Source organism: Brassica napus, chromosome C4 (genome assembly GCF_020379485.1).
Source record: "Brassica napus cultivar Da-Ae chromosome C4, Da-Ae, whole genome shotgun sequence".
NCBI classification, from domain to species: Eukaryota; Viridiplantae; Streptophyta; class Magnoliopsida; order Brassicales; family Brassicaceae; genus Brassica; species Brassica napus.
The window spans coordinates 45021294-45044909 of NC_063447.1; the positions used below are offsets into that span (position 1 = coordinate 45021294).

At 37.0% G+C, this 23616-nt stretch overlaps 2 protein-coding genes across 2 annotated transcripts; one reads left to right on the forward strand and one right to left on the reverse strand.

Moving 5' to 3' along the window:
* Positions 1-212: 212 nt before the first annotated feature.
* Positions 213-902, forward strand: LOC106393867 (uncharacterized protein At4g02000). The gene has a single exon (XM_048756163.1). It carries the CDS (start codon positions 213-215, stop codon positions 900-902), a length of 690 nt encoding a protein of 229 aa, XP_048612120.1.
* Positions 903-2055: 1153 nt separating this feature from the next.
* Positions 2056-4464, reverse strand: LOC125586111 (zinc finger BED domain-containing protein RICESLEEPER 2-like). Its single transcript, XM_048755923.1, has 5 exons — positions 3982-4464; positions 3764-3902; positions 2374-3685; positions 2168-2265; positions 2056-2084 (listed from the first exon to the last, which is right to left on the reverse strand). The coding sequence occupies exons 1-5, from the start codon at positions 4462-4464 to the stop codon at positions 2056-2058; spliced, it is 2061 nt and encodes a 686-aa protein (XP_048611880.1).
* Positions 4465-23616: the final 19152 nt, after the last annotated feature.

Genomic DNA, 23616 nt, shown 5'->3' on the forward strand with positions numbered 1-23616 from the left:
ATTAGCAGAAATGGAAACTCAAAATCAGGCAAAAATAAATTCCCAGGATTCGAAATTGCGATATTTCACCGATGGTTTTTATATATAAATTCAGATTGTGATTCATTGCACTAATCGCAAGTCTCATCTCATTGTTTCTTTTTCTTTTGGTTTTCTGGTTGGTTCATCGTACGGTTATCTCGAGGAATCTCGGTTTGTTACCACTTTTAACAATGTCACAGATTAGAGGAAACAGTGTCAAACCGTTGCGCACAATTCGAATTCCATGGTTTGATAACTCGGATATAATCAGAAGTTTGAACAAAACTCTGATCGGTAGGATTACGAATCCTGACACTCAGAATGTCGGATCATTAGTTTCAATGATGCCCAAAATCTGGAAACTAGATGATGATCGTGTAACCGGTAATGATTTGGGTTTGGGAAAGTTCCGGTTTGATTTCAAGAGAGAAGAAGATATTCTTGAAGTGCTCAAAACAGAGCCTTTCAGTTTTAACCAATGGATGGTTTCGATTGTAAGATGGGAACCGGGTGTACACAAAAACCACCCGTCTGATATAACGTTTTGGGTCACACTCGTTGGTGTTCCTACCCATTTGTGGGAAGATCGGGTTTTGAGGAGAATCGGGGACGAGCTTGGTACGGTTCGAGAAGTTGATGAAGTCAATGCAAGGGTTAAAGTGACTGTCGATGGTACGAAGCCATTGTGTTTCGAAATACCGGTTCTGTTTGAAACCGAGGAGGTGGATGTGAAGGTGGAGTATGAGAAGCTTTTCGGTTATTGTGCGACTTGTTTTCGTCTTTCTCATGATAAAGAGTCTTGCCCTGAAAGCGACTTACGCAAAGATGTGGAGGAAGAGAGAGATTTGAAGATGCATGCAACTATTTGCATGGTGGATTGAACCACGTAAACCGTCTAAAGATTGTCAAACCGGCTCGTCATTTTCTTTTTTTTTAATCGTTAGTATTGTTCAATGAAGACGAGAGTTATGGTCACTCCTCTCTCGAATTTTCATATTTCCCTTTGCTTGAAGGAATTACGATTCCATTTTCTTTTTATTTGTATTGTTTCCTGTTTAAGAAATAAAACATAATTCATAAGATTGGCAGTTTTAGTCTCCATTTACGATTCGTGTGTTCTTAATTATTATTACATCAAGTTCTTAACTTCAAACGAAATATTGGATAAAATTCATCCGCATTATACAGATAATGTTCTACTTTCTAAGTTACAGATACAAGTTTATGAAAAACGTATCAGCATGATGTCCCATGGTCAAGAAAGCAACACCACTTCTCACTTTAATTTCAGATAACAATTATAAAGAAAAGGACAACGACATGAAAAGAAAGAACAAGGAAGGAGCGAACTAGAACTAAATAAAAGTGGAAGTTACAGCAGAGTTACTGTATAGGGAGAACCATAAAGAAGAATGAGTGGATGTGCGTGATCTTCACGCTTCACCGTTTCAGGTAGGCGTGGGAAATCGGGTGACCATTCGGGTTCGGTTCGGTTCTAATCGGGTTTCGGGTTTATGAAAATCAGCCCCATTCGGGTATTATAAAAGTTCGGGTCGGTCTCGGTTCGGGTTTGGTAATACATCCTAAACCCGGTTGAACCCATTTAATGTTCGGGTTTCGGGTTTAAATCGGGTATCGGATATCCAAATACCTATATGTTACCGGAAAGTACTAATTTAAACTTGTATTTGTATGAGAAAACAGAGTTGTAATGTTGACCATGCATATGTCCTTGCTTACAAAGTTTATATTTCTTGGTACAATGCGTACAAAACGTGAAGTAGTATCTCGTAACAATGAACCTATTGTGTTCATCCAGAATAAAACATGAAGTAACAATATCAAAACGTAAATAATGAAAGCAAATCTCTAAACCTTTATTAAAATTCAACGTACTAAGAAAATGACACAAATATAGAAAAACACCAAAACCTTAAAAGCAATTGTCAAAGCTAGAACACGACAATATCTCAAATGAAAAGGAAATAAAAACCAACACCAAAATGAAAACAAAAAGATCTCCAGCTTCAAGCTTCAGTCTTCAAGTCTTACATTCCCAAACTCTGCAAAGACAAACAAAAGAATGGTTAAAACGTGGAACAAATATATGAAGTGTTATAAGACTAAGACTGAAAGTTAAGTGTACCCTTCTCAAGCTTGTCTAGCATTTCAACTTCAGCTAGAATCTGCTCATTAGTTTGGACTCTTTCAGCAAACTTGATATCAGCTTTCATCCATTGCTCACTACACATCAGCACTTCTATCATGTAGTGAGTGAGACAGCTTTTATATGGTTCTAAAATTCTACCACTTGTGCTAAAAGCACTTTCAGAAGCCACAGAGGAAACCTACATCGCAAGTAGATCCCTTGCCATCTCTGCCAAAACTGGAAACTTGATTCTGTGCACCTTCCACCAACCGAGAATATCAAACTCAAATCCCATCATAAGCTTCTGATTCTCAACAGGTTCCTTCAAGTACATTTCCAGCTCATCCCTTGCCTCATTTTCTGTTTCAGAAACAAGTTCCTTGTACACATAATCCATCCTCTCATAACCGAAATCTTCAACAACCAACTTCAACCTCTCCATTTGCTCTTGAGTCTCCTGAACACTCGCAGATGGTGTTTGCTTCGTCTGAGAGGATTGAGTACTAGCACCTCTGAAACGGCTAGAATACTCCTGGAACATGCTTGTAAGGAGATCAAGAACAGACGCAGTCATTTCCTTGGACTCGAAACTGTCCTTCCCATACAGTTTCTCAAAGCATAAGTTTGCCAAATTCATCTTCTTCCTTAGATCGATTATTGATGCAATGATCAACATCCTATTCACATTCTTCATGCCATCCCAATACTTCAAAAACTTGTGCAACATATCTTCAGCTTTCAGCTTTAAATCTGGGTCTAGGTTGTTAGCCAACGCCGTGAGATTCCTCTCAATTGTCACTATCTCACCATAGCATTTGTAGGAGTTGACTTTTGAGGAAGCAGAGACAACCAATGTGCTGTTGTAGAATATGATTAGAAACCTCTTAAGCTTATCCACAGCATTCCAATCAAAAACATCAGGCGGTCCTTGCCTCTTAACCCCATTTTCTACTTCTAAAAAGTAATCATTATACAACATGTCCTCTGCTTCCATCCTATCAAAAGCAACTCTAAACTGTAATGCTCTAGACAGCATGAGGAATGTTGAATTCCACCTATTCTTAACATCCATAGGCAGGCTACCTCGTGTCATCTTCCCAGTAGTAACCCTTTGTTCAAATGAATTCAACCTATTGCTAGAAGATCGAACATACTGGATTGCATTACGGATGGCAAGCACATTATCACCTAAATCACCTAGACCCTCTTTAGCTATCAAGTTAATAATGTGTGCACAACACCTCATGTGCAGAAAGTTCCCCTCCAACACTACAGCATCAGGCGACACTTGACTGAAATCCCTATGGAATCTCCTAATAGCTGAGGTATTGGCAGTTGCATAGTCTACCGTAATAGAAAACAATTTCTGAATTCCATAATCAGCTAAGCACTCGAGAAGAAAAGTAGAAATTGTCTGACCTTTATGATCCATGACCAATTTGAAACCTAGAATGATTTTCTTCAGCTGCCATGTTGGATTAACAAAATGTGCAGTCACAACCATGTAGATTGCACCTGCCAAGAAACAATAACATCTGGTTAGAACGACAACCAATGTTTTCGTTTTCAATTTTCAGAAATAAAAACGCTTACATGTCACCTGAGAAACCCAAATGTCAGTGGTGAGTGAAACTCTTTGCTGGTTAGTGTATAACCATCTCTTCAATGCCTCTTTCTTCTTCACAATATCTCTAGTTGCAGTTCTTCTTGAGTGGGGCTTGTAGAGGTTAACCTTCATCGAAATGAAAAAAAGTATCATTAGTTTCAGAAATATACAAAAACATTAACAGTGCAAATACACAATGCTTTACCTTGTTGCAGAAGTGTTTCCAGCCTGTACTTATAATGAAAGAAAGAGGCAACTCAGCTAACACCAATAACTCATTTGAGGCTTCTCTGAAAACCGTCTCAGACACCTTTGATGATTTCACATTGCCTTCATCATCGATCCTAGTTTGATTCTTCCCTTGGCTGATTACGTGGGCTTGGTACTCTCTGCAGATTTGCAGGTGCTTCATGAGATTGGAAGTTCCTGATTTTGTCTGACATGAGAAGAGCTTTTGACAGTAGTGACAAATGCACTTGTCACGGCTCTCCTTTGTTCTGGTGTAGTGTTTCCGCACACCAGACCTCGGCACAACAACCTTTGGCACCTTATTTGCCCGAGAACTCTCTCCACACGGTGTTTCTGCTTCCTTCCTCTTCCCACGCCTATCAATAGTTTCACAGTCTACATATTCAACTTTTTTGTCAGCTCCACTGTTTTGTTGATTTTTAGAAGACGATGAATCCATCTACAAGAAATAAAGCAGAAGCAGTACTTAGGACATGAAGCATTGACACATTACGCATATACAAACATGATGCTTCAAACAAACAATAGACCTGACCAAACACTAAACAAGACTAATTATAATCGTGTACCTGCTTGGTTGAAAAAATAAAAGATTTCTTTATTTCACTTCCTTCCATTTAAATTTAACATACAAGCGACTTGAAATTTTATTCTAAATACAAATAAAACCAAAAAAACTAATTGCCAAACATATTCAAAGTAACAAACGGTAAACTAGCAAGCTTCTAAAACAGAACATATATATACAAAAACAAGTTGACAAACATCAAAACAGAACAAACATAAAGACAAGACAAGGTTTTTATCTACAACAAGTTGACAACATATAATTAAATATACAACACGTAAAGAAACAAATCAGTTACTGACTATCACGAGTTGACTATCTACAAAAAGAAGTAAGACATAAGAAATTCTTCTATTGACTAACACATAATTACAAGTACGACAAGTTTAAGAGACAAGACAAGAATATATGTAAAAGAGAAAACCAAAATACTTGAAATACAAAGACACTTACGAACCCGAAATAACATAACTTATACTAATTAATCAAGTGTAAAGAAGAAGGAGACTACCTCTGAGTGTGGTATTGACGTCTTTGAAGAAGGAGGTGAATACTTTTTGATGGATTTTTTTTCTCCATCTCAAACGCTTATATAATAGAAGATATTCTAGGGTTTACAACTTGCAGAAGAGTAGATTCGAAGAGGATAAGAGTTAGGAAAGGATTTTGGGTATCGGGATTCAGGGAGATTAAGGTTTTTCAAGAGATAAAGTTGAGATTTTTAGGATATTCTTCATATCGAATCCTAAATCGAAAGAGGGGAAATAGGAAAGATAGAGTCTTAGGGTTTTTAGTTCGGGTATACTTTAAACCCGATTGGATCTGGGTATTTTACCCGAACCGGTCCATAACTCATTATACCAAATTATTAGTTCCATTCGGTTTTTTTGCAAGATCCGAATCCGGTCCGACCCGGTTTTATCGGTGCGGGTTCGGTACGGGTCATCGGGTCCGGATTATTTGCCCTGGCCTAGTTTCAGGCATGGACCAGTTGAAACTTAATGCATATTCGCCGCATGCAAGACACCCGTATGTTGACTTTGGGGAAGATAGAGTAAAGTCAAACTGTGGGTTTGGTGAGATTTGTGGTTGGTTTCACGTGGAAGGTCGAAAACATGACTTACGCAAGAGGTAAATTACAATCTGATGACTCGGTGCATTTGAAAGCTGCATCACTCAGATCAGGGTCGCAATCCAGGCAAGGTGATTTCGTGATTTGTTAAGACTCGGATACTTCACAGATTGTCAAGAAGATATTGTAACTTTGATGTTCTTGACATGTTATTTGAGAGCTTTTGTGATTGTAATTAGCTTATGACTTCTTTGAGAATCCTAGAAGCTAACTCACTCAAAGGTATCAATTCGCTTCTTATGGCCTTTAAATGTTTTGATCTTCAATATGTTGCAAAGACATATACCAAATAACGAAAACTCTAATGAATCAAAACTTCATTTCGCAGATTCTTTGTTCAAGGCAGACAAAAAGTTTTTTTTTTATTTAATATATGTATTGCACCACAGCTGGTTAGATCTTTCTTGGAAAACTAGAGTTATACTTTATTTGTAACAGTTATAATATCTTCAATTTTGTAACAGTTATACTTTTTTTTTTCTTGTTCAACGCAGCTATACTTATGTATCAATATCTATACATATATATGAGGTCTCCACTACTTCCAAGATATCGGATGCTTCATAAAACAGAAACTAACAACCCTACTATAAAAGTCTATCAATGATTAGTTAACCAAACTTTTTTTTTTTAAATAAAAATATTATTAATCCACCCGTTAGACGGGAATTCAGAAAGTGATTACAAGGCCGATTTGAACAAAATATCCCAAAAACATTCAAAATCAAAGCTAGTTTCGCCCACCCACTAAACCCGGTACGTTCCACTAATCCGATCTCAAAATTTCTAAGATACCAGATACCGTTCTCTACCATTGATAAAACCACGGTTACGTGAGGTTCTCCTCGTTGCTTCGGATGCCGGGAATATCCGTGCAATCTCCGGAGTAGCTAGCATCTAGTGAACGCCTCAGAACCCATAATCACCTCTGCCGGTAAACGCTCAGGAGCAGTAGATGAGGGGATCAGAACAAAACCTTTGAAAATCGCTCCAAACCCACCTGCACAATCACCTACAGCGCCCAAAGACTCCACCTAAACAGACACATGGACAGCCTGACGGAACCAAACTTGCAAGAAGACGGGAACGAGATGGTCGCCGCTAGTGGTCCAGAGAGCTCCAAGACCTGCAAGACTATAACTAAACAACACTACCATGAGCACGAGCACACGTCACTGGGATGCATCGCCTAGTCGCCTGATCCACCGAAAGATCCAAACCCCTGTGACCAGGAAGAGCTTGGACTCCTCGTCAGACGCCTTCTCCGAGAACCGAAAATAAGTGAGCCTTGACATCAAAAGCTGAACCGGTGGAACGGAGCCAGCTAACACACATAACAGAGCACAAACCCAATAGAAGCCAGTCGACAGAGCTCTAAATAGGTTACAAAAGAACACCAAGCCGAAAGAGGAGAAAGGATGAACTGAAGGTGACGAAGCCGCTTCGAAAGAGCCATTGATGACTATTTCGACACCACGGCTAAGTAACACTCCACGAGCCAAGGCCACAAGCCCCAACACCACGTTGACAGCAAGGGAATTAAGCTCGCCTCTGAAAAAATCGATATTTTAGAGCGGTCAAGACGAGGGATGACTGACCTCGTTCCTCCGAGACACCAAGGACGGAACTTGTTATAACAAAGATATCGATTTTCAAAGTTGTTATAACAGAGAGGACGAAACTAGTACTTGATGCGTTGAACCGTACTGTGTTTTTAATCGCGGACGCAATCTTTGATTAATTCAAGGCTTAGATACGGCCTAATGATACTTGAATAATGTTCAAGTTCACTGTTACATCTAATTAATAATTTGTGTGCAACAAACTATCAATAAGAAAATTAATCACATCAGTATTAGTCAGGGGACAAGATAAACAAGTTGTCTGGATTATGCCAAACAGTAAGCATGCAGTCACGCGAATGTCACGTGTTGTTGGCTCTACATCATCCTTCGCCACCTTTTAATTTTTTTTTTATTTACATTTATCGATTATATTTTTATTGTTTAATAAGTATACTATTTTGAGGGGTTTACAAGTGGTTTTCACAGATTTTTATTTATTTCAAGTGGATTGAGAAACGAGGGAACATCATGAACTTTGGAGAAACACACAATTTCATGACTTGTCTCTGTTCAGTTATTTTTGCTTCAAAAATATTGCCTTTTTTGGTCGGCCAAAAACATTATAATGTGTGTTAAAATGTGTGTCGCTGAATTAATTGTCTGCTAGATGATAATACGTGCGCATGCGCGAAACGAGTTTATTATACTAATGTTTGTTGACTTTAATATTTTGCAATACTACAATTTTTATCTATTTTAAAATGACGAATAAAAATGTTGATCTATTAAATGTATCATTGTTGTTGAAAAGTTAACGTATTACAGTTCATTTTAATTATTTTTAAGATTTCATATGCATAAAAGAAAACGGCTGACACAAATCACAAAAATCAGATAGGCAACATCGATTATAAAATGACGAAAGGGGATTAGGTTTTCTGCTCTCGATTTGTTTACTATTGACTCTCCATGAGTGATCTCATTTTCTAATTCTATAAAATTGTGCTTTCGTTCTCGTTTCTGTTTCACTGATATGAGTTTTGTTTTTTGTAACTCTTCTGTGAATTCAGTGAATTACATAAGTGTCAAATAAAAAAGAGGGACATCTGTAAAAATTAGTTACACTCCATATACATATTTAAGAATCAAAATTTTGAAGAAAATCACCGGCAAACTCTATTCACAGGTTAGTGTTCAAATCTAATATATCAAGATGTTATAGAATATAAGTGCAGACTCAAAATATAAATGTCTGTCTAGTATACCAGTTATGTCTAAATATCATATAATTCTAGAACAACAAAACAAATTACTTATTTTATTAACCTACACTTTCGAGATTTAGTTACTTAAGAATATACCGATAAAAAATCTATAACAATAAAGTATGGTATTCTCTCTTCTCCTTGTGCCATGTCATCATGGAGAGAGGGGAAAATTGCGACACGTACCAAAACCTCTGCGATTTTTTCCGCCAGCGGTTCTGTAATTGAGCGTTTGAGAAGTGGGCTTTTATTACAATGAATAGGTTAAGCCCGAACCCCAAGCCCGGTTAAAGCCCCATTCAGTATTAGGGTTCGTCGTCGTCTTCTTCTTTCACATGCGACCTCCACGATGTAATTCAGAGACTTTAAGCATCGATCTGAGCTATAATAATATTAACTATTAGTATTCATACATGTCAACGGAATCGTAAGTGGTCTAGTGGTTTAGGTTTGTGACAAGGGAGAGTTTGGCCTCATGTTCGATTCCCTTGAACACCAATTTTTTAAAAATTCCAAAATGACGTCGTATGAATTTAATAGAGAGTAGAGACAGAGATTAACCCTGTTAACTCAATCTGTTAACTTAAAATTGGCTTCGTCAAACTGAGTGGAAGCTTTATATTGCTAGTCACGATAAATTGATGCTTTAAATGGTCTAGGGTAAATTTATGCTTTTTTCAACCAGATTAGAAAGTTAATGATTTAAATGACTATTTTCCCATTTTTTCATATAAATCAGCTTTTTTCCCTAGATCACACGACAAAGAAATCTATAATAATAAATGAGTAATAATAAAGAAGACTTCTCTCCCTTCTCCTGCATCCACGTCAGCAATCACCTAGGGGCTTTTTTTGACACCTGGAAGCTCTTCTTTATTCTTCATCTCACTGTTTTACGTTCACAAAATGTATGTGCCAATGGAACAAAGCAAAAAGAACCTGTGACGGCCCGTGTAACATAAGCATATTATCGGCCCAAAAACCACGGTCAAACAATCTCCATCCATGCCGTGCTGCCTTTTCGTCTTCTACTGTGATCCCTAACCTCACCGCACGTTTCAAGTCGCCGATGTAACGACTGCCGTCCACAACTAGGAATCATCAAATCGTATTCATCACCATCACAATTCAAAGTCACAGTAGCTCTTCACATCTCCCTGCCTTCTCCCTATATATTTCTCTCTGATTTTTGATTCTCTTAAGCTATATATTCACATCCCGTAGTACGTGTTTCTCTCTAATTTTTTTAATATTTCTTGAAATGGGTTTTAAGCATTCCTACTCTTTGCGTCATTCCTAATCTTATTTTTTTCTTTTGTTGTTGTCCAGGTGGAGACAAAGATTAGAGAAACGACAAAGAGTCTGGAGAAGCAACTATGCAAACTTTTTTTCTTTTCAGGCAAGTTTTAACTTTTCTTTCACGAGTTTTGTCTTTGGTTTCTTCTCAATTCTATGATATGATGATAAAAAGTTACTACAACTTTGTTTCCCATTATTGCAGATCAACAAAGGAGCCAATTCAATCAGCAAAAGCTTCAGAATTGTAATCCAGAAGAAAAAGCAGCTGATTTTGGGAAAGTTCTTCCTTATGCTAATGACTGATGTGTTTGAAAATTATGTCATTCAAAAGGTCTGTTCCTACTTGACCTTATGCCTTATATTGCATTGTTTTGAGACTATCCCTTATTTATTTGACCATGTTTCAGTTTTTGAATGCGGCAACCCATCACGGAGAAACGAACTCGCGGATCAACTCATCAGACAGATAGAGTACCACTTTGTCTGCCGTTGTACGGATGTGAAGTGATACAAAAGGTATAAAGCTATGAAAAATTGTACAAATAGTGGACTCAGGGGTGAAAATTTGTTTTAGTGTAGGCTCTTCATATCATAAGACCTGATCAGAGAGTTCGTTTAGGAAATTAACTTGACGGGGAGGCCATGAGATGTGTTTGAAACCAAAACGGAAACCATGTGATCCAGAAATGGATTCATGTTTAGCTGCATTCCTTGGTCAAGTTTCCACGCTCTCTATCCATCCTTATGGCAGCCATGTTATACCAGTAATAAGAAATCAATTAAACAATCACTACAAGAAACACACGCTTAACGACGAAATTTAACGAGGAAAAACAATCCTCGTAAATTTAGTCGAGTTTACGAGGAATTTACGTGAAAAACTAAAGTCATCGTTATTTCCTCGTAACGTAACGACAAATGGATGTTTGAACATCATTTTAAACACACCAACAACAAAAAAAGTGAAAGAAAAAAAATGGCTGGCTCTGGGACTATTTACGAGTTACGAAAGTGGATGTATATGCATAGAGATGCTAACGGGAGAGTGACGAAAGAATACCTTGCGGGTCTGGAGACATTTATGTATCAAGCAGATTCAACACCGCTCGCCCAAGAAAGTGGTAAGATGTTCTGTCCTTGTCGGAAATGCAACAATTCGAAACTGGCAAACCGTGAAAATGTTTGGAAGCATTTAATAAATAGAGGTTTCACGCCAAATTACTATATCTGGTTTCAACATGGAGAAGGTTTTAATTATGTTCAGAACGAAGCTAGGTAGTAATAGCAATTTTCAGGAAAAAGAACCGGTTGATCATCATTTGCATAATGAACATAGTTACCATCAGGAGGAGATGGTAGATTATGATAGGGTTCATGATATGGTAGCTGATGCATTCGTAGCTCATGATGAAGATGAAGAACCTAATATAGATGCAAAAAAGTTTTACGAAATGTTAAACGCGGCGAATCAACCACTTTACAGTGGTTGTAGAGGTCTCTCTAAATTGTCGTTAGCTGCTAGAATGATGAATATTAAAACTGATCACAATCTACCTGAAAGTTGCATGAACGAATGAGCGGACTTGTTTAAAGAGTATTTGCCGGAAGACAATGTGTCTGCTGATTCTTATTATGAGATTCAGAAACTGATTTATAGTCTTAGGTTGCCTTCGGAGATGATAGATGTTTGCATCGACAACTGCATGATCTATTGGGGAGATGATGAGAAGCTAGAAGAATGTCGATTTTGCAAGAAACCACGATTCAAGCCGAAAGGACGGGGACGTAATAGGGTACCGTACCAAAGGATGTGGTACCTACCAATTACAGACAGATTGAAAAGATTGTATCAATCAGAGTAGACTGCTGGAAAGATGAGATGGCATGCCGAGCATACTCAGACGGATGGTGAGATGACTCATCCATCAGATGCAAGAGCCTGGAAACATTTCAACAAAGTACATCCAGATTTCGCTAGCAATATCCGGAATGTGTATCTCGGATTATGCACAGATGGATTTAGTCCGTTCGGAATGTCAGGGAGACAATATTCATTGTGGCCAGTCTTTCTTACTCCATACAACCTGCCACCGGAGATGTGCATGCAACGGGAGTTACTATTCTTGACCATATTAATACCTGGTCCGAACCATCCAAAAATGTCCTTGGATGTTTTCCTACAACCACTGATAAAAGAGTTGAAGGATTTGTGGTCAACAGGGGTGAGGACGTATGACTGTTCAACGAAGACGAATTTTACGATGCGAGCGATGCTTTTGTGGACCATAAGTGATTTTCCTGCCCATGGGATGTTGTCTGGATGGACTACACATGGGAGATTAGCTTGTCCATATTGTAATGGAACGACAGATGCGTTTCAACTGAAGAATGGTAGGAAGACAAGTTGGTTTGATTGTCACCGTCGATTTCTTCCCATTGGCCATCCTTACCGAAGAAACAAGAATTTGTTTAGGCACAAAAGGGTTGTGAGAGACACTCCTCCTCCATATCTAACTGGAGAACAAATTGAAGCGCAAATCGACTACTACGGAGCTAACGAAACAGTTTGTTGGGGTGGTAATTGGCATGTCCCTCGTAATATGCCAGATTCTTACGGTGTTCATCACAACTGGCACAAGAAGAGTATATTTTGGGAGTTGCCATATTGGAAGGATCTTCGTCTGCGCCACAACCTTGATGTGATGCATATAGAGAAGAATTTCTTTGAGAACATCATGAATACAATATTGAATGTCCCAGGGAAGACAAAAGACAACATAAAATCCGGGTTGGACTTGCCGGATATTTGCTCAAGAAGCGAGTTACATATTAAAAGCAATGGACAAGTTTCCGTTCCGATATTCAGATTATCTTCAGAAAAAAGTCGGTGTTGTTCAATTGGGTGGCATCAGAAGTGAAGTTCCCCGATGGGTATGTTTCGAATCTCTCTAGATGTGTTGAAAAGGGTCAAAAGTTCTCCGGGATGAAGAGTCATGATTGTCATGTATTTATGCAACGACTACTGCCCTTTGCATTTGCGGAGCTACTTCCAACAAACGTACACACGAGGCTATACTTTTCATACATATGACTATGGTAGACAGCGGGCGACCAGTAACTATGGAATATGTGTGAAAGGGGAAACATATTTCTACGGGATCTTGACGGAGATTATTGAAGTCGAATTTCCAAGGATACTGAAGCTCAAATGCGTCCTCTTCAAATGTGAATGGTTCGACCCCGTCGTCAACAGAGGTGTTCGGTCTAACAAATTCGGTGTAGTTGATGTCAACGGTGGACGAAGGTACAACAAATTCGAGCCTTTCATCTTAGCTTCACAAGTAGACCAAGTTAGCTTCCTTCCATACCCTCGGATGAGAGATTCAGGTATAAATTGGTTAGCAGTGATCAAAGTTACACCTCGAGGACGAATCATCAGTGGAGAAGAACCACCATTGCAAGAAGAACAGATAAATGAAGTCGAGGAACCTGAACAAGAAATTGATGACATCCTTCTCATTGATCCGCATAATCACGAGTACGAAGATCTTACCGATGATGCCACAGACGAAGCTGTTGAAGACGAGTTTAATGAAAATGATGATGTTTCTAGTGATGACGAGAATGTCGATGTATCCGATTGATGTATTTGTTTTACGAATAAGATGAGGGAGTTTGTTTTATGAATAAGATAATGTGGGGTTTGTTTTATGAATAAGGTAATGCCGGGAGTTGGGGTTTGGGGTTTCGGGTTTGGGGTTTCGGGTTTGGGGGTTGGGGTTTGGGGTTTCGGGTTTTGGATTTCGGGTTTCGGGTTTAGGGTTCTTGGGATATATGAAGTAGAAAATTAAAGATGGGGGTTTGGAATATATGAAGTAGAAAATTAAAGATGGGGGTTTGGGTTTCGGGTTTCGGGTTTCGGGTTTCGGGTTTCGGGTTTCGGGTTTCGGGTTTCGGGTTTCGGGTTTCGGGTTTCGGGTTTCGGATTCTAGGGATTTAAACATAACACTCGTTAATTCCACGTAAGCACAAATCGTCGTAAAGTCCTCGTAGGGTGAAATCGTCGTAAATACCACGTAGGATGAAATCGTCGTAAATACCACGTAGGATGAAATCGTCGTAAAAACCACGTAAGACAACGAGGAAATAACGACGAAACCTAAAAATAAAGATGGGGTTTGGAATATATGAAGTAGAAAATAAGGAATATGGGGTTTGGGGTTTTGGGTTTCGGGTTTCGGGTTTGGGGTTTCGGGTTTGGGGTTTCGGGTTTGGGGTTTCGGGTTTGGGTGTTGGGTTTTGGGGTTTCGGGTTTTGGATTTTGGGTTTCGGGTTTCGTGTTTTGGATTTCGGGTTCTAGGGATATATGAAGTAGAAAATTAAAGATGGGGGTTTGGAATATATGAAGTAGAAAATTAAAGATGGGGGTTTGGGTTTCGGGTTTGGGTTTCGGGTTTCGGGTTTGGGGTTTCGGGTTTGGGGTTTGGGGTTTCGGGTTTGCGGTTTCGGGTTTGGGGTTTCGGGTTTCGGGTTTCGGGTTTCAGGGTTGGGGTTTCGGGTTTCGGGTTTCGGATTCTAGGGATTTAAACATAACACTCGTTAATTCCACGTAAGCACAAATCGTCGTAAAGTCCTCGTAGGGTGAAATCTTCGTAAATACCACGTAGGATGAAATCGTCGTAAAAACCACGTAAGACAACGAGGAAATAACGACGAAACCTAAAAATAAAGATGGGGTTTGGAATATATGAAGTAGAAAATAAGGAATATGGGGATTCGGGTTTCGGGTTTTGGATTTCGGGTTTCGGGTTTCGGGTTTCGGGTTTTAGGGATATATGAAGTAGAAAATTAAAGATGGGGGGTTTGGAATATATGAAGTAGAAAATTAAAGATGGGGGGTTTGGGTTTCGGGTTTCGGGTTTGGGGTTTAGGGTATCGAGTTTGGGGTTTCGGGTTTGGGGTTTGGGGTTTCGGGTTTCGGGTTTCGGGTTTCGGGGTTGGGGTTTCGGATTCTAGGGATTTAAACATAACACTCGTTAATTCCACGTAAGCACAAATCGTCGTAAAATCCTCGTAGGGTGAAATCGTCGTAAATACCCCGTAGGATGAAATCGTCGTAAATACCACGTAAAAGGATTTAAACAAAACACTCGTTAATTCCACGTAAGCAGAAATCGTCGTAAAGACCACGTAAAATGATTTAAACATAAAACCCGTTAATTCCACGTAAGTACAAATCGTCGTAAATATCTCGTAGTGTAAAAACTAGAAAAAAAGGAAAAGGAGAGAAATACCAGATTAACATGTGGCAAGACTTCCAGCAATTATAATACGTAAGTCTCGCCCACATGAATTCTAATATCTTCTCCTTTTCCTATTTTTTTCAAATATTTATAATTTGAATAGGATTTTGCTGAAGAATGTGATTTGAGATAATGTGTGATTTGGGAGTTTGTGTGTGGTTTGAGAATGAGAGTTGTGGGTATATTTATAGGAAAGCAAGCCTCGTTAATTCTTCGTAAGCTAAATCGTCGTTAATACCTCGTATAAAAAAACACGGGCCTTTGTGATTCCACGCAATTTCCTCGTAAAAAAAACACGGGCCTTTGTAACTGCTCGCTATTTCGTCGTAACTTACGAGGAATTTGCGACGATATGTAATCTTATATATACACCCGAGCGCTCACTCTTTCTTTCCTCTCTACTTCCTCTCCATTTCGTAGCAATGGTAAGCCTCTCTGATTCCTCTCTAATTTGGTTAGTTTAGGATAGATTAGGTGGTTAGTATAGGGAATTTAGATAGGTTTGCGGATTTTATGTTATTTTGTGTTGATTAGGTGGATAATGTTGGGAAATATATTGTTGATGTTAATTTTAAAAATTTCATTTTTTTCCCAGGTTCGAAAAGGAAGACTTATTGCCCATTACAGAGAGATCTTCGGTGAGCCGGGTAGTCGTTTAGACCCAGCCTCTTCTTCCGCTCCCGGTTCTTCGGGTCAGGAGACTGTCCCCGAGACTCAGTACACTCAGAGAGTCTCTAGGTCTACTTCTTCTAGTGCACCATCGGCTCCTCATGTGCCTACTCCGATGCCTCCTCCTGTGCCTCCTCCGATGGCACCTCCGATGGTCGCCGATATTCATCCTGATTTGATGGTGCCTCCGAGTGCTCCTTACTCGCAGTACACTGTAGAGGACATTCTCAGTCTGCCAGGCAGAGAAGGTTTACCAGTCATCGACCCAGACCGACCAGACGGAACTTTGTGGTATGTTGCATTAATTTTTTTTAATTCGTTTAAATTTCTTTTATAACATTAAAAAATAATTTATATTTTAAATTTGTATTTTCCATGTGGGGGGTTGACGGATGTCTTGCATCGGACGTAACCGACACGATCAAGGGTTACTTCTCCATGCCACATCCAAACTGGAGTAAGACGCCTCACTACGTCAGAAAGACGTGGTTCAAAATTTACGCTGTAAGTTTCTATTAATTAATTATATATACTTTAATTTTTTCATGATTTATATATATACTTTCTAAAAAACTAATTGTTAATTTATTTTTTCCAACAGCAAAAATATAATTGGGTCTTGGGGATCACTGAGAGGGTGAGGAAGAAGCTTAACGCGAAGGCGAAAGCTCGCTTGTTGGACACGGTCTCCAACTGGAAGGGTGACTGGATCGTGAAGGGGTATGAGCGTGGCAAACCCGCTGAGCTCACCACGGATGTGTGGGATGGCCTCATCCGTTATTGGCGCCTTCCTGATTCCATTAGAATCGCCCAGGCTTGCTCTAACTCCCGTAACACGGTCGATGAGCACGGAAACGGGCCGATGCTTCACACTACGGGCCAAAAACCCCACGCCGGTGTCCGTTTGGAAATGGTAATTAAATATTTTATTAAATAATCTTTTTAATATATATATATTAATTTATTCTAACTTTCTTAAATGTTTTTTAGGCCAAAGAGACGGGACATCTCCCGTCTCTTATGGAACTTTACGAGAGGACCCACAAGAACAAGGCTGGCGTATTTGTAGATGGCAAGTCCGAGCAAATCTACAACGACGTAGTTGCTCGGGTTGAAGACCGTCAGACTCAGCTGACCCAGCAGTCTACCGACGGATTACCCGTCACCTTATCCACACTTGAAGTGGATAAGATTTACGAGGTAAATTTTCAAAAAAATTAATTTTTTATTATTCATTTAATTTAACTTTAAATTTTTACTTACAATATTTATTTTTTGTTTTTAAGGTTGTCCCTAAAAAAAAGGGACGGACGTTGGGTATTGGTTCCGTCAACGATGTTCCGAGAGTGACATCGTCTTATGGTCAGCGACGGGATGATGAAGTCACTGAGCTGCGTAGAGAGTCCGCTCAGCTGCGTAACGAGTTGACCGCGACAAAATCTCGTATGGGTGGAGTCGAGGGCTTCTTGGACGTTATTGCGGCCACAAATCCGGAATGGGAGTCCATGTTGAGGAACATGCGACAACAACATCCCATTCAAGGCGAGTCATCCGATGTACATAACGAGGCGGATGTTACGAGGAGGAGTGATGAATTCTACCGGGCGATGAACGACCCTTAGTTTTTTTTCCGGTTGTTGTATTATATAAATTCAAAACTTATTTATATATAAAATATTTTCATATTTTCATATTGATTTATTTTTATTTTAAATTTTTATTTATTATAAAATTAAATAATTTTAATTATTTTCTAATTATATTTTTAAATTCTGTAAAATAATAAAAACGAAGTAAATTCGTAGCTAATGTACGACCTCTTTACGTGGAAACCTTACGAGGAAATGACAAAAAATACTAAACGAGTATTTTACGAGGAACCATTTACGAGGAAATAACGAGGAAAGATTTACGAGTATTTTACGAGGAAACCCTTTCGTGGTTGTTACGTGTATTTTGCGAGGAAACTTTTTCAAGGTATTTACGTGTAGATTACGAGGAACTCGTTTCGAGGTATTTACGAGGAAATATAGCGACGCCCTTACGTGGAATATTGACGTGGTCTTTACGACGAATAGCTTTACTTCGTCTTTACGACGAAATATATTCCTCGCTAAGTTACGACGAATTAGCGAGGAAATGTGTTACGACAGACGAGTAACGAGCAAACGCGCTTCCTCGCTAATTCGTCGTAAAGCCTCTTTTACGACGAAATAACGAGGAAAACCGCCCTCGTTAAGGTTATGTTTTCTTGTAGTGAATTGTTTCCTTCTCCTTATCTTGGTTTCTCTCATTCTTACACAATAACAATGCATCTTTACGTTTTTGTTTCCCTTATGTACAATATAGAGGCATCTGGAGCGTTTTTCAAATGAGCATCAGTCTCAGTTCCTTACCGAGGAGATACATGGAATCAGTATGTATCCTTCCAAGGACCAATATGGAATAAACAAAATCCCACAGTTTGTTAACCACTCAACACGTAAAACCAATGTTCCTATTTGGCATCATGTCTTGGGAGAAATTTAAAGCTTTGTGCCAAAAATATTTAGAAGATTTTGGTGTGTTGAGAAGTTTAGATTATACAGCTTTCATGTTCATCTTCTTGAACTTTACGTGGTTATTGTTTCGTACGGAGATGATTTATGTTACTGGTTTAATAAAATGCTCTGCTGGAGCCATATATCCAAGGAGAGGACATGATCGGTCATGCTAGGACGGGGATAAGAAAGGTCTTGTTTTTGAAATTCCAGTCAATTGACGAATCATTGACTTTGTTTTGTCTAAAACATTTTTTTCTATTCTTTCAATATTAGAACCGATTCTATTTGTTTGACAAATTTAAAATTACTTTTTAATTATTCAAAATTATATATAAGATAGGTGAGCAAGATGAAAGTTAACTAAAGTTATAGGTTAACATCTACATATTATTTAAGCTTGCTTATTTAGGTTATTTCTTAAATCAACTATTAAATTTATAAATAATACTAATAATTTTGATTTAGCTTTATTGATTTTTAGGTCCCTTTATTTGATTTTCTGTTTTCAAATAAAAGTATAAACTGCCATGTAAACAAACCTATAAATAAACTTTTTATTTGAGTTATTTCACCCAATAATTAAACTTATCAGCTAACTAAAGATTTACAAAATTTACATTTATGCAATTTTGGTGTAATATACTACTAGATTTTGACCCGCGCAACCGCGCGGATTTTGGTTTTCATTTATTTTTATATAAATATTTTATTTTCAATTCTAAATTGATATATATTATAATATATATGTATCTATCAATTTTTAAAACATAATAAGTTTACTATATATTTTTTCATTGAATAGATTGTTTCAAACTTTCACATGTGTTTTTATCTTCTTCTATATATATTTTCGGATTATTAATTCATTATTAAAATCATAAATATATATATAAAGATTAGTAAAATATTGTTTTATTGTCCTATTCAAAGATATTATAACATTTCACAAATTTAGAAAGTTTTTTAAAAAATAAAATTTTCGCTTCATAGATTAATTTTATCGAGTAAATAATTAAACATTTAATTTTTTATTTAATTTTTAAAATAAACTATATAGTTTAAAATTTTTTTTCATTGGTTTAAGGTAGTAAAGATTAATCATTGTTAGACAATATGATTTTTTTTATTTAAAAAAAAAATCTTTATAATTTTAAAAGTTAACATCAACAAATATTTAAATATTTAGCATATAGAAGTATAGTATTACAACATTAAATTATATCTATTTAATTTATACTATCTATAAATCCAATGGATCATCTATTGTTTAAATCCAATTATTGATAGCCCAATAAAAAAATTTTGTAGGCCCAAAATTTAAATGATAAGATTAGATATTAAATGTAACATGACTTTATAGGAATATGTCCATTAGGTCTATTTTTTTTAAAAATCACACATGAATCAAAGTTGTGACTTCTTTTTTAATATATAAGATACATATCAAAAGACAATTAGTGTGGTAAAAAAACCAAAACACTATGGCTTGAATGTTGCATAGAAAAAATGTTTAAATGGTTTAAATAAAATCATGATTTTATAAATATATCAAAATTCTCAGCAGGGGAAAGGAAGCTTTAGTAAATGAAATTTAGCACACGTCCACAACTGTGTGACTATTTGCATGTGATGAATTAACAACTCTTTATAAGATAATTATTGAGCATCAAAAACGGAAAAATGAATGTTCATCACAAGAAACAATCCGAGAATTTATAAATGTGAAAAATAACTTCAAGTAACTATGCACTTCAACTGGGGGTTCAGAGTGCAGCTCTGACAGCCACAAATACTGAGATTTATACCTTGCGGTCTCACCGGATGGACAGATGATTGTAACCGAGCAGGAGATGAAACTTATGGTTATGGAATGCCTTCCCGTCCAAGAAATCTTAGGTAAAACGAATCAACTTATTTGCATTAACAACTTTATATTTTCGTCTTTATATAAAGAACATGGATACTGAAAGAAAAGATTACAATATAAACAAATAAACATACGCCAAAAGATTACAATTATGAGGTTAAGTTTCCATTAATCAAATAAACATACACCAAAAGATTACAATTATTAAAATTGTCAATGTAAGAAAAAATATTTGACAGAAATTTGAAACAAAACTACTTTAGAATATAAACAATTTCCAAATGATTAATTCTAAGAAAATAAACAATATTTTCAAATGTTTTAAAACATTAAAATTTAAATTATTTTAAGATAAAATAGTTTTAGTGTAAACTCACTCTCCCCAACCCCTAGTAATCTATAATATAATGAGGCAGTTCCCTCTTTCCTGAGGCGACACACCAGCATTTTGGTGGGTCTCACTTTTAAAAAGTGTGAAAAAATGTCAAACATGTGGCTCGAACCCGGGTTATTGAGATATAAACACCAACATTTATACCACTAAACTAAATGATACTTTGTACATTGATGGTCGAAACTAATATATATTTATGAAGGTCGGAAACATTTGTTTCTTCTGTTTTCTCTGTTGGCCGGGCCTACAAGTGTATTATGAGTTTCATTTTTAAATGAGGTTCATCACGTTATATGAAAAAATAACAATTATAGTTTTTCCGTATTGTAAATTGTCTTCGTTTAACATGACTTAGGGTTCTTTTCATCATTTTCTTAGACAAGTCTGAGTTACAGAGTTGCGATGTGTGTTTGTTCGTAATTTATTTTTTCACCGGTGAACTCTTCATCTCCCCATCTTAAATCGCTTGATATTAAATGTTCTTGCTTTTTGTAAACCATATATATATGATTCTCATCTTTGATGAACCCAATCTACATCTCCACAAAACTCAGTGATTCCTCTTAGCTTTAACGACTTTCAAGAAAATATCTCTCTGCCTCTCCAGTTCCTCAAACCGGCGTTCCCGGCATCCGTCACTCAACCTTCGAGTATCTCCATGTTGGTCGTAGTAGTCAGAGCATAGCCTCTAACCTCCTCGCTTATGGGATTCCCTGAACTTCAAGAAAGACAGTGAGTTTATGGGAATCACGGTTCTCTTCCTTGATGAAAAGGTAAGTTAATCTTCGATTTATCACACTTATTTAATATAATTGTTTTTAATTGATTTCCTGATTCTTTGTTAAATAATATTATTTGCAGATTCTGTGATTTACGGGTTTATTCCCGCCGAACGTGCTAATCATTACATGCCATCTTTAAAAGTCGGGTCCCTTGAGAAAGTCGATCGTTTGGAGGTTGCTAGGTGCTCAAGCTTGTACAAGATAATTGATCACCCTTTCCTCATTCGTTTCATCTCACCAACTATTATTTATGAAGTCATCACGGGTGCTCCTGAGATCAATCTCCAATCATAATTAGACTGTTTGACAATTTCCAAGTGATTGCGAACACAAACCTAGAACTCCCAGGTATATTATCAAATTGCATCTGGGTTTATAATATGTTTTGTTATCATAACTGATATTTAAACTCGCAGATGTGGTTGGACAAATCCAATCTGTCCAAGGCTCTAACCTTAGCAAAGAAACAACTCGAGTCGTTATCCGTCTCCTCATTGATCCGTAAGAAACAATCAACACACAATTCCCTTTATATTATTATCTATATTGTGCTAACATCAATAATCAAAAATATTTCCTACCCAAATTCTGTGTTCGTCTATTTATATCTCTTACTTATCAAACTAATTTTACACAAACCTTTATTTTACAGCTTAAAAGAAACCACAACCCAAACAATCAAAACACCAAAAACTAGAATTCTAAAAAAAGACGAATCATTAATGATCACCTCTCCTTTTTCGTCTAATCTTTTTTTCGTCCAATCTTAGAAATAAACTTTAAAACAAATATATCAAACCAATCACCTCAACTAAAACTCAACGACACATACATCAAGTCAGCTAAACAAATACAAACTACACGGCCAGCTATTTAACAATTTACAAACTTACTTTCGCAACGACACATACATCGAGTCAGCTAAACAAATACAAACCACACGGCCATCTATTTAACAATTTACAAACTTACTTTCGCAACAAAGAAGACGAAGACGACAACCAAGATAAGTGAAATTACCTAAACAAAAAAGCATAGTAAGTTATGAACTCTGATAAATACAACTAACAATGATTTTTGTTTACATATTTCCCATCAAATAAAATATAAACAAACACAACCACAACATGAGATACAAGAGACAATCACGACAAACACAAAGGCGGCAACAACAGCTCCACCTGCTCACTCCTCTTGTCTTATAAAAATAACTTACATACCCAATGTCAGCAGACCAATACTATTGTCTTCTTATGAGAAATACATAAATTCGTTTAAAACTCATTAAAGCCCAAATACTCAGAACTGTCACTCATTTTATAGTTATTTCTACAAGTATTCATGTATTTGTTTTAAAAATCCGGTAAGAACGACAAGTTTAAAAATAAAATAAAAACATATAACAAACATAATAAGGATAATAAAAATTATTACTTAATACACACAACTTACACAACTAAACTGGAGAAAAAATATCCAGAAACAAAATGTACTCTCAACAACTTTAATATAATTTAAGTACTCTCAACAGTACAAGAAACAAATTAAAAAGACAAACAAACAATAAGTCTCAGTGACACAGCAAACAACAACATGAACTATATCAATCACATTACTAACACAGTTTAGTCCTTCATAAGTGGAGAACAATGCATACACAGTTCATCATCACAACTAACCCTATAACAATAAAAAAAACTTGAAAAACAACTCAAAACGCAAAATTCACAACTACAATAACCCTAGCAAATATTGAGATGAAGCAAGAACTCTGTCGTGTCCACAGCATGCATGCATATTCGTCACATGCATGACACGTTTATGTTGACTTTGGGGGAGATAGAGTAAAGTCAAACTGTGGTTTTGGTGAGATTTATGGTTGGTTTCACGTGGAAGGGTCAAAAACATGTCTTATGCAAGAGGTAAATTACAATCTGATGACTTGGTGCATTTGAAAGCTGCACCAATCAGGGTCGCAATCCCAGCAGGTGATTTCGTGTTTGTAATGATTGGTTATGACTCGGATGCTTTACAGATTATCCAGAAGACATTGTAAATTTGATGTTATTTGAGAGCATTTGTGACTATAGTTAGCTTATGACTTCTTTTAAAATCCTATAGGCTAACTCACCTCAAAGGTATCAGTTCGCTTCTTATGGCACTAAAATGTTTGGATCTTCAACATGATAAAAACAGATGCTAAA

Bases quoted from the DNA above. Each gene is read 5' to 3' on its own strand.
- LOC106393867 (XM_048756163.1), top strand. From the start codon at position 213: ATGTCACAGATTAGAGGAAACAGTGTCAAACCGTTGCGCACAATTCGA.
- LOC125586111 (XM_048755923.1), bottom strand. From the start codon at position 4,464: ATGGATTCATCGTCTTCTAAAAATCAACAAAACAGTGGAGCTGACAAA. The intron at 3,686-3,763 runs GTAAGCGTTTTT...GTTTCTTGGCAG, and splicing joins TTGGGTTTCTCAGGTGACAT to GTGCAATCTACATGGTTGTG. The intron at 2,085-2,167 runs GTACACTTAACT...TTGTCTTTGCAG, and splicing joins GCTAGACAAGCTTGAGAAGG to AGTTTGGGAATGTAAGACTT.